At 57.2% G+C, this 11664-nt stretch overlaps 1 protein-coding gene across 1 annotated transcript in view; it reads left to right on the forward strand.

Annotated features, from left to right (window-relative positions):
* SLC9A1 (solute carrier family 9 member A1) overlaps positions 1-10749 on the forward strand; it is a 52473-nt gene extending 41724 nt beyond the window's left edge. The window contains exons 3-12 of the mRNA XM_077150691.1: positions 1258-1508; positions 2582-2799; positions 3905-4107; positions 5614-5703; positions 6160-6230; positions 6340-6513; positions 6649-6763; positions 7001-7102; positions 8399-8471; positions 8951-10749. Of these exons, the coding sequence (XP_077006806.1) occupies positions 1258-1508; positions 2582-2799; positions 3905-4107; positions 5614-5703; positions 6160-6230; positions 6340-6513; positions 6649-6763; positions 7001-7102; positions 8399-8471; positions 8951-9291 (1638 nt within the window). The 3' untranslated portion in view covers positions 9292-10749. The remainder of the gene's footprint in view (positions 1-1257; positions 1509-2581; positions 2800-3904; positions 4108-5613; positions 5704-6159; positions 6231-6339; positions 6514-6648; positions 6764-7000; positions 7103-8398; positions 8472-8950) is intronic.
* Positions 10750-11664: the final 915 nt, after the last annotated feature.

Raw genomic sequence — 11664 nt, forward strand, 5'->3', positions numbered from 1 at the left:
CCAGCTGGATCTTGTTACTTGGGGTTCAAGTTGGCACTCCTGGGAAGGGGTGGGACAAGGTTGCATCAGATGAACACCCTAGCTCCAGCTGCATTGGGCCCACTCTGTGCCTCATGAAGAAGGTGGCAGCACTGGTGGTAATCTCTGGGTTTTCTGAGCACTTACTGTGTCTGGAGGGGCATTGCCTCATCTAACCCACACAGTGACCCTGAGGTTGGTGCTATTGTTATCCCAATTTTTCCAGATGAGGAAACTGAGACACTAAGAGGTTAGGTTACTTGCCCCAGGTGACCATAGCAATCCGCCCCCCCCCCACCTCCCCCTCTGGTTTCCTTGCCACCACCTACTGTCTAGGACAGCACCTAGGAGGGAGCAGAACTTCAAAGCTAAGCCTGCTGGGAGGCCCCAGCCCTGTGCTGTCAGGGGACAAGTTCTGGGCCTAGCACTCCTGCTCACCAGCTGGGGGCCCTCTGGCGAGTCTTCACCACTCTGAGCCTCAGTTTAGCAAGGGCAGAGCTGCTCACCTGTCTTATAAGGTGGTTGTAGTAGGATAATGATCATCACAGGGCTTTATGGGGTATGAAGTGCCACTTAAACGTCTGACAACAGTGTCATAATCGTCATTTCTTTCCCAGTCCAGGAGATCAGATGGCATTACAGAGCCCCCAGTTCCTACCTGAACTTGGCCACTCACTGTAACTCACTGGGGAGCTTATTACACAGATTTCTGGGCCCCACCCCAAGAGAGTCCAAGTGGTGTATGGCCTGGCCAGTTGTTTTCAGAGAGATTCAAAGGTTAGCCAGTCTTGTGCAGAGCTTTCCCTGCCTTGTGCTGAAGGAGAGACTGAAATCCGGACAGGGAGATGATCTGCACATGCTCATACAGCAAGACCAGCAGTGCGCTGGGCACTGCCCTGAGCACTTAACCTTGAGGAGCTAATGTAGTTCTCACAAGCCCCTGTGAAGCTGCTACCGTTATTATGCTGGTTTCATAGCTGGGGAAACTGAGGCGCTGGCAGGTTGAAATTCTTTGTCCCATGTATACAGCTAGTAGGTGGCAGAGCTGGAATTCCACTGCAGGCAATTTGCCTTCCGAGTTTATGTTCTTAACCAGCCCCCAATGCTGCCAGGCCCGAATCGGGACCCTCTGCCACCACATGGCCTTTCCTTGGGGCCACAGCCACAGGGTGGGGGAAGGGCTCGCCCTGGGGGGTGCCGGGCCCTGCTCTCCCGCCGACCCACTACACACCCTCCCAGGTCCTGTACCACCTCTTTGAGGAGTTTGCCAGTTACAACCATGTGGGCATCGTGGACATCATCCTGGGGTTCCTGAGCTTCTTCGTGGTGGCCCTGGGCGGGGTTCTCGTGGGCGTGGTCTACGGCATCATCGCTGCCTTCACCTCCCGATTCACCTCGCACATCCGCGTCATCGAGCCACTCTTCGTCTTCCTCTACAGCTACATGGCCTACCTGTCGGCCGAGCTCTTCCACCTGTCAGGCATCATGGCGTGAGTCCTGGGCTCGGGGGGCAGCAGGGGCTTGGTGGGCACCAACTCGGATTCCCCAGGCTCCGAGGGTCAGAAAGGAGGCCCAGAAGCCCAGCCTCCAGCTCCAGTGGTGAGACGTGAGCTCCGAGCTCCAGACCCCACTTGGTAGTCATTTAAATGTCAGGGTCATCAGAAGACTCCTCTCAAGAAAGATCCTTCTGCTGGGCTTTGTGGGCTCATGGGCATTTGCTGGGAGCAGGTTGAGTGACCCGTGTTAGGGTGAGCTCAGGGGCCACGAGGGCAGGACCCGATGCTGTCTCTGGAAGCCCCTGAGTTTAAAGTTCTGGGAGCTCTTGGCCCTGCTATTTCTTCCCTTCACTTGTCTCCACGGGCATCTTGGTTGTGGCTGGACCCAGGTGCTCACATTCACTCCTGCCCTCAGTAAGACTTGAGGCTTTCCGCGAGGCAGGAAGTCTCACTGGGATGATTTGTGGAGGACCTGAGGCTTCAGCTGGGTACTGGAGTAGGGGGAGTGGGATCTGGAGAGGCAGTGAGGTGCAGGGTGTGCCCCATGGGGCAGGGAGCAGGGGCAGTGTGGAAGCCTGGGCAGCGGGAGTGGAGCTCAGGTGCGGGCACTGAGCCGGAGGGCCTGGGCTGCAGCTCGGAGCAGCCCTCCCTGCTCGACCCCGAGGAGAGCTGCCGTGGGGGCCCATGCACTAGGTGGAGGGGTGGGTGACACCCCCCACTCGGGGCCATAAACTCAAGAGACCATGGATGCATAGTAGTGGACTCCACTGGGTGGGGAGGCAGTGTGGCCTCCGGAAAAGGCCCAGGCTTTGGAGTTGGGCTGACCTGGCAGTTTACAGTGGGCAGGAGACTTTATTTCTCCAGGTCTCAGATCCCTCATCTGAAAACTGCAAGGACATGGATATACCTGTAGGCTCGTGTCATGGCCTGAGTAGGAACAAGTGTGTAAAGACCGCAGTTGATGTCTCACCCCTAAGAGGAGATGCTTGGTGGCCAGGCTTCTGCCCACCGTGCCACTGCCAGCCCCCTGGGGCCGAGCTCTGATTCCTGCTCTCCCCCCAACCCAGACTCATTGCTTCAGGGGTGGTGATGCGTCCCTATGTGGAGGCCAACATCTCCCACAAGTCCCACACGACCATCAAGTACTTCCTGAAGATGTGGAGCAGTGTCAGCGAGACCCTCATCTTCATCTTCCTCGGTGTCTCCACCGTGGCCGGCTCCCACCACTGGAACTGGACCTTTGTCATCAGCACCCTGCTCTTCTGCCTCATTGCCCGGGTGCTGGGTGAGGCTCTGGGCGGGTGTATGTGTGTGTGTGTGCGCGCGCGCATGTGTGTGTGCGCGCGCGCATGTGTGTGTGCGCGCGCGCGCAGGGACTGGGGGAGAGCATGTACGTGCAGGTGTATGTGCATAGAAGGACCCGGGGGACTGTGCATGTGGGTGTGTGTGCGCTTGAGTGTGGCTCTGTGTAGCATGTGCTGGAGGGGCTGGGGTTGACTCCTGGCTGCTCCCAGCACCTCTGGACCAGAAGGGCTCCCCAGTTCGTCCTTGCTGCTGAGGCCCTGGAAGGGAGAGAAGCCTGTGCTCCTGGGGACCCTGTGGTCTCTGGAGATACAGAATGGTGTGTCGGGGGAGGGGCCTTAGAGACCCTCTGATGCTATGCCTATTGTTTTTCTGAGCAAGGTACCGAGGCCACAGAGCCCAGGACCATGACTTTGGGCCACGTGTTAGCACAGATGACTTAAGCACTTCCAGGGCTGCATGTGGGCTGTCGACCAAAGCTGGACCTTCCTTGGGTCCTTGGGTTCCCTCACGCTTTTCCGACACACTTCAGCTCTGTGACTGTGTCCTGCCCCTCTCTTGGTCTCAGTTGCCACCCCTAACGTGAGGGTTAGGGCTGTGACCCGCAGGGCAGGCTGGGCATCCTGTTATTGAAAGCCCCTGTCTCCTGTGCCTCCTTCAGGATTCTGGTTCTGTGGACTGAGGTTGGACCCAGGACTCTGCATTTTTTAATCACTTTTTTATCACAGAAAATCTCAAACATAGAACACTAAAGAGAAGAGGCTAATGAGCCCCACGTGCCCACCACACTGAATAAGTATCAAGCTGTGGCCAATTTAGTTTTCTCTCTCTTCCCTCCTTGCATCCCACCATAGGTCCCTGGAGGCCTCTGTGAAATTTCTAAAGTAAATCCAGGTTGGGGAACTCCCTAGAGGATCCACCTGGATCTTGGATTGAGGGATTTGGAGTAACACGGGTTGAGGGACCTGGGAAATGAGTGAGCTGTGTGGGCTTGTAGTGGCAGCTCCCTGGACAGGTGGAGAAGTCGCTGGTGCAGAACCCAGGACAGACTGAGGACAGCTGACCCTTCCTCTTCCCCCTTCCGGCAGGTGTGCTGGGCCTGACCTGGTTCATCAACAAGTTCCGCATCGTGAAGCTGACCCCCAAGGACCAGTTCATCATCGCCTATGGGGGCCTGCGAGGGGCCATCGCCTTCTCCCTGGGGTACCTCCTGGACAAGAAGCACTTCCCCATGTGTGACCTGTTCCTCACCGCCATCATCACCGTCATCTTCTTCACCGTCTTTGTGCAGGTGCTGGGCCAGGGCGGAGGAAAGCGTGTGACCCCTAAGTGGGCGGGGGGTCCTAGTCCCAGTGCCACTGCTAACTTCCTGTGGGACCTGGGCCAAGCCACGCCCCCTTTCTGGGCCTCAGTTTCCTCGGTTGGGAATTGAGTCTTGTGATGAATCATTATGAAGTGACAAATCAGAACATATAGTAACCAGAATGCTGCCTGATGGCATTAAGAGACGTGGGTAAGAGACAGTGGGCCCAAGGTCTGCCTTTGCCACTGACTCATTGTGGAGCCTTAGGCAAGTGACTTACCTCTTAGGATCTCACTTTCTGCATCTGTGAAATGGGAATTGTAGCTCAGTCTGGAGGACTGGGAAAGTCACTGAACTGGAGCAGAAGGAAATTTGGCTTTAGCCCCAGTTCTGCTAATGCTGATGCTATGTGTGTGTATGTGTGTTTATGTGTGTATGCGTGTGTGGCCCTGGAAGGAAAGGACCCTCTCATCACTAGGTTTCAGTTTCCCATCTGTGACGTGAGAGAACAGGACTAGATAACCCCTAAGAATCCTTTCAGCCTTCCGGTCTATGATCTGTGCATTTCAATGACCCAGACTTAGCTGAGCCCTGGTCCCTGCCCCCAAAGGTCCCCGGGGAAACCCAACCTGGGATGATGTCAATTGTTCTACCTTCCCTGACTCTGTGTGATCTTAGGAAAATTAGAAACACTCACTCTGAGCCTCTGTTTCTCTACCATCGCTTCCGTCTTTCCTGGACACGTTTTTCTCAGCACCCTGGGTGGGAAACAATCTCCTGAGGCTGGGCTTATTAAGCAGGTGGGGTAAGGATCTCCTGGGGTCTTTTCAAAAAGAGGGTTGCCTCTTTTGTCCTCTTGCCCTGCTTCCATCTTTAAAACTATTGTATCACCTTGACTTTCAATTGCATATGCTGATGGTTTCCAACCTGTTGTCATTGAAGGCGGCAGTGACCTCTCTCAAGCCATCCTGTCCATGTTTGAATCCTCTACCTGACTGTGCCACTCCCTAGGACCTTAGGAAGTTCCTGAACCTCTTTGAGCCTCAGTTTTCTTGTCTGTAAAATGGAGTCACTGAAGGACCTACTTCTTAGAGTTATTATGGGTGCTGAAGAGCTAAGGGTCTTATAGCTGGAAAGCATGCAGTTCACTTAGCTGCTGGTCCTGCCAGCAGTCCTGTGAGGGAGGCAGGAAGAGGTTGTTTTCCTGTTCCCTGTTTCCCAGGCCTTCTGATCCCAGGCCCGGTGCGGGGTCATTCGGCTGAATGGGCTGTCAAGCCTTGGGCTACAATCTCTAGGAAGAAGCAGGCCTCGAAGACCCACCTTTATGTGATCGCAGGGGTAGGGGCTGGGGTTCTTACATCCCTTGGCCTGGGAGACTGGGGACTTGAAAGCAGAGAGGGCATCCCAGCCTCAGGGCCTGAGGGAGGTGGAGGCTCTGCGGCCTCCCTGCCAGGGCAGCAGAACTGGAGAGCCTGACACCCCCCTGGCCCCCAGGGCATGACCATCCGGCCGCTGGTGGACCTGCTGGCTGTGAAGAAAAAGCAGGAAACAAAGCGCTCCATCAATGAAGAGATCCACACGCAGGTACTGGACGCTGGGCTGGGCCCTCGGGTGCAGGAAAAGGCTCTGGGAGCTGGGAAGAGCCAGACCTCATGTCCATGCCCTCAGTTAGCCATCTCCTCCCTTTGTCTAGTGCCCAAGTGTTCACTGGGTTTAGCCATAGAGGAAGAAGGTGTGGTGTGTGCTGCCGGGGGCCCGAGGAGGGCTGCCTCCTTCTAGAGGCTCTAGATAGACTGGATGGGTTCAGAAAAGGGGGGCTCAGCCTGCAGCCAGAGGTGAGGGTTTAAGGTACCCAGAGTCATTTCCACTGGAGTTCAGAATGAGTGTGGTATCGGCGCCACCTCCTGGCTATTTCTGGAACTACAAGGCTGTGCTGAGCAGAGTTCCTGCATGGGTAAGGGGGAGGGGGTTCCTACTCGGAGTTTTCGGTGGGGAAGGAGCCCAATAGTAAGGCTTGACCTGGCCCTGGGCCTGTTTCAGTTCCTGGACCACCTTCTGACAGGCATCGAGGACATCTGTGGCCACTATGGTCACCACCACTGGAAGGACAAGTAGGTGGCAGGCCTGTTGGATGAGCGGGTGGGGTAAGCGTCTCCGGGGCTGGGGCATGTCCCCTCTCCTAGGACCTGGCTCCAGCCTTCTCCTTCCCTCTCCGACCAGGCTGAACCGGTTTAATAAGAAGTATGTGAAGAAGTGTCTGATAGCTGGCGAGCGCTCCAAGGAGCCCCAGCTCATCGCCTTCTACCACAAGATGGAGATGAAGCAGGCCATCGAGCTGGTAGAAAGTGGTGGCATGGGCAAGATCCCCTCTGCCGTCTCCACCGTCTCCATGCAGTGAGTAGCAGTGGCCAGCCCAGAAGCAACTCCACCCCAACCTGGAGCAGGCTCCTGGGGGGCAGGTGGGAGCCGCAGAGCCACCCTGAGCGCCAGTGGCTCTTAGGGACCTAACTTGCAACCCTGTCGTCCCAGGAACATCCACCCCAAGTCCCTGCCTGCTGAGCGCATCCTGCCAGCACTGTCCAAGGACAAGGAGGAGGAGATCCGCAAAATCCTGCGGAATAACTTACAGAAGACCAGGCAGCGGGTGAGGACCTCCTGCTCCTTGGCCTGGCTCCCCTCACATGGAACCTGCCTCTTCCTCCCTGCAGTGGAGGCACTCTCTGTTCCCTTCTGTTCCAACCCTTTCCTGCACATACCCTTCTGCACTCCCTCCAGAGCCTCTGGCCCCAGCCTCCAACACACTGCCCTGACCCATCCCACACACATGCCCAGAGCCTTCCCAGTCCCTCCAGGCCCTGCCCTGACACCTGTCCTCCCACAGTTGCGGTCCTACAACAGACACACGCTGGTGGCTGACCCCTACGAGGAGGCCTGGAACCAGATGCTGCTCCGGAGACAGAAGGCCCGGGAGTTGGAACAGAAGGTGTGTCCAGGACTAGAGCTGACGCTTGCCCTAGTCTGGGAATCTGGTCGTGGTTTGCCCACGACCCCCGGCAAACCCCTCTGAGGGTAGGGCCACTCCAATCTGCTTTTTTGGCCTTCTTCACTTGTGCTGGACTCCAGAGCAGGCCCCAGAGCCCATGCCCCACCTCCTCCCCACCCAGCACAAAGGCCAGGGCCACCTCTTTGTATCCTCAGGCCTTTGTGCTAAAAGCACCTGTCCATGTGTCCTGTCCAGCCCTCATTCTCAAGTCAAGAGGTCAAGACCTAGGGGGAAAGGGACCAGCCCAAAGCCACAAGCAAGCATGCATGGGGTCATTTCATTTATTCCTTCAGGAAACATTTATTAGATACTCCTTAAATGCCAAGTGTTAGGATGGTCTCTGGAGACTCAGCAGTGAATCAACCCAGTCCCTCCCCTTGCAGAGCTCAGGAAGCAGCCCAAGCAGGCAAGGTGCAAGGGGCTGTGAGCATATAGGACTGGAGGGTGGTTGGCATAAGCTTAGAGTCAGAGCCCAGTGAAATGGTTGGAGGCAGAGAGGGTGCTGGGTGGGAGGATATGGCCCATTCTAGAAACTGAGAGGCTTCGGGTTCCAAGGAGGCTTTGAGAGGCTAAGGATTTGGCTTTATCCTAAGGGCATGGAGAGCCACAAAGGGCTCTAAGCAAGGGAGTGACACGGGAGGGGATGGATTGGGGTGGTGGCAAGGGAGATAGAGGGGGTTGATTCAAGGGACATGTCAGGTGGAACTAACAAAATTTGCTCACCAGTTGGAGGTGGGGCTGAGGGGAGAGGAAGGGATCAGCAGTCATGTCTGGGCTTCTCACTGCGGCATTTGGGAGGTCAGTGGCTGCCATAGGGCACGCAGAGGAGGTACAGGGTTCTGAGGGAGGATAAGACACTTGGATGTGAGCCGTCTAAACACAGGTGTCCACTCCCATATTGCCTGGATGGGTCTGGCCCCTGGGGACAGGTGTGGGCTAGAGCTAGAGACTTGGGCAGCTGTGGGAGCGTTCCAGGCTGCCAGGGAGACTGCCTGTTTTGATGAGAGCCGAGAGTCTGGGTCAAGGTCTCAGGAGCCCACAGTGCCAGCCTCTGCAGGTGTAAGCAGGAGCGCAGATGTCAGAAGAGGACATGTCGAGGTAGCAAGCAGCCCAGAGGGCCTGATGCGGAAGCCCAGGTGAAAGATCCCAAAGGAGGGCGCTGGCCAAGGGCTCCCTCCTGCCCAGCTGCCCACGCTCACCTTGCGGCTGTCACCCTGTCTGCTCTTTCTCTGGCAGATCAACAACTACCTGACTGTACCAGCCCACAAGCTGGACTCGCCCACCATGTCGCGCGCCCGCATCGGCTCAGGTAAGGAGGGCAGAGAGCCTGGAGAGGGGCCTCAGGGCTGGGCTTTCAGGAATGCGGGCCCGACAGGAACCAGCTCGGAGCCAGCAGAGAGCATAGGCTTCTCCCTCCTTGGCTACCTCTAGGGCCTCCTCCTAAGCCAGGAGCACCCCCAACATCAGGTGGAGTTGGGGGGTTCACAAAAGGTACAGAAGAATGGCCCGGCTGCCATCCCCAGGGACAGAGGTGCTCCTCAGGGCCTGTGTGGAGGGCTGGCAGGGGCTGGATGCAGACAGGGCCTCTGCCTAGCGAGGAGGCCGGGAGGGGCTGCACCACCCGGGAGCAGGGGAAACAGAGGCAGGCCTTGTGGGAGAAGTGATTCTAAAAGCAGGCGAGGATGGCTGCCTTTGCAGGGAGGCTCCGTGGGAGTGGGTGATGCATCCGAGGCACCAATGGGCAGGGCTCGGGGATGGGACCCAGCTGCGCCTGCTCTCGCTCCCCAGACCCACTGGCCTATGAGCCGAAGGCAGACCTGCCCGTTATCACCATCGACCCAGCCTCCCCGCAGTCGCCCGAGTCTGTGGACCTGGTGAATGAGGAGCTGAAGGGCAAGGTCTTGGGGCTGAGCCGGGATCCTGGGAGGATGGCCGAGGAGGAGGACGACGACGACGACGGGGGCATCGTGATTCGCAGCAAAGAGCCCCCGTCCCCGGGCACTGACGATGTTTTCACCCCTGGGCCGAGCGACAGCCCCAGCTCCCAGAGGATGCAGCGCTGCCTCAGTGACCCAGGCCCCAACCCTGAGCCTGGGGAGGGAGAGCCTTTCATCCCCAAGGCGCAGTAACGCCAGGGCTGGTGGCCCCACCACAGACTCTCCCACTGGAGCAGGGGCTGCCGGGGTGCTCCCCTCGCCCTACCCGCCCCCACCCCACCGCATGGCAGCTGGGCCCACAGCCCCCGCCGCAGCACGGCTTCCCTCAGCCTCCTGGGAAGCATCCTCCCCCAACCAGGATTGCCTTCCCCGTCCATATGGCAGAACTGCTGGGCTGGGAGGCAGATGCTGCCCCTTCCCCGGCTCGGGCTCTTCCCATCCCTGACTGCGGCCTCCGGGGGCCAGAACCTCTGAAAGGTTCCCAGGCCTCACGGCCCCCTCTCTCCCCCACACCGCTCTGTCACCCTCCTCTTTCCAACCAGTCTTGGTTTCTAACCAAAGAGCCTCGGGCTCAGCCTTGGTCCCCCCAGGAAAGGAGGTTGCTGAAGACCCGCTTGGCCTAAGCCAGGCCCTCCTTTACCAGGGGAAACACTAGGCGCCCAGGTGTGTGGCTGGGGAGGGGTTAGGGACCTGTCCTTCTCCTGCCAGCGCTGTCACTCTGGTCAGCCGTCCCTGCCCTGTCCTCACACAGAGCTGTGGACGCAGAGCAGCCCTGCACTGCTCTGGCTGGACAGTGATGTGGCAACTCAGAGCTTTCCAAAATGCACTCCTGGAGGTGCCACTGCGCCCTTCAGGGGCTGTCAGGGGGTTCTAGAAAGCCCTGCCTTTTTATCTGTTTTGTTTGTTCATGCTTCTGTCTCTGATTCTGTTTGCAAAGAGGGCATTCCTGTTTTTAAAACATTTTGAAACTCCTGGCTTAACAGAGTTCTAACTCACTCCTACTCCAGAGAATTATCCCTCACCTGTGCCTGTTCTAGCCTCCATCCTCCCCCCAAATCAGTCCTCTGCCTCCTGAACTCACAGCTGTAGCCCAGGTGGCTCTGATTCCAGAAGTGACCCTCCCCAAGTCCTGGTCCTTTTACCTCCGAGCTGCTGCTCTTGGGCCTGGCCCTCAGGTCCTGCCAGCCTATTCATTCTTACTTCCCCCCACCCCTGGGGTGGGCCTAGAATGTCCCTCTGTGTACACCTCAGCCAGCTTCCCCTAAGGGCCTCCTGCCCTGGGCCAGGGATGGAGAGTTGGGTGAACTCCTGGGCCCCAGAGGCCTTTGCTCACTGGCACACCTCCCCCCCAACCCACCCACCCTCCATGGCCAGGCCCAAGCTGTTGGTGTCTGTCCTTCCTCCCCAGGACACGCCCTTCCCCAGGATCGTGCAATAGTCAGACTGCCTTCTCCCCAGCGGACTGGGCGGTGGGTGCTCGGCCTGTCTGTCCACCCTCTTCTCTGTGCAAAGTACTGTTTGGGGCAGGAGTCACCATACAAGAGTGACATCGACCACTCCGAACCAAGCCACTGCAGCTGTCGCCACTCTGCCGCCTGTACAGAAGAAACTGAATCTTTTTCATATTCTAATAAATCAATGTGCATTTTTGATAGAGTCAAGGACTGCTTCCTTGGGGGCCAGGGGCTTTGGGGAGTACTTTTGCCTGGGCATCTGAAGTACTTACTTAGCTCAGTGTCTGGCACAGAGAAACACTTAACAAATGTCAGCCGCTGGAGTGGTTATTACCATGTGCCAGGCACCTGAGATGCAGCGGTGGGCAAAACAAGAGGCCCCCTGCCCTGGTGAGCTGTCGGCCTAGCAGGGGAGAGCTACATTAATCATGCAGTGAATTAATACATAAGGTGAATGACAGGCATGGGGGAGGAGGGCTTTCCTGAGTGAGCCATAGCCTAGGAGAGTTCTGAAGGAGGAACTGCAGTTAACCAGACTAGCTAAAGTTAACTAGCCTGAACTAGTCCAGACTGGAAGCCAGGAAAGGTAGGTGTGGTCACATCAGAGAGTGACAAGACAGGAGGCAGGGTAGGGCCCAGTGATCTATGGTTAAGATTTTGGTCTTTATACCAGGGACAGTGTTAAGTCATTGAGGCCTCTGGGCTTGTGTGAAGTGGGGGCAGCGACCCCTGGATGAAAGATTCTCACGTGTGTGAAGGGCTCAGTACAGCGTGGGGCGCCGGGCAGGCTTAGTGCAGTAGAGGGCAGGCCCCAAGGTGCGCCTCTGGGAACTGACCACCAGAGGGCAGTGGGGCCTTGGCGCACACCCTGAACACCTTTGAACCTGGCTGTCCTTTAAAGCAGCTCCTTGGCAGCCCACCCACCACCCCCATGTACAGCTCTGTGCACAGAGCTGGCTTGAATTACAAAATCTGAACTGGTCAACAGCAAAAGAACTGTATGGAGGTACCACGCAGTCCATTCCAGGATCCATTGATGTCCCAGCAGGAGATGGATAGTAGGCTCAAAGTAACACTAAGAACCTCCAACTAAAATGCTCATTTACAGACG

This window comes from Tamandua tetradactyla, chromosome 2, assembly GCF_023851605.1.
Source record: "Tamandua tetradactyla isolate mTamTet1 chromosome 2, mTamTet1.pri, whole genome shotgun sequence".
Taxonomy (NCBI): domain Eukaryota; kingdom Metazoa; phylum Chordata; class Mammalia; order Pilosa; family Myrmecophagidae; genus Tamandua; species Tamandua tetradactyla.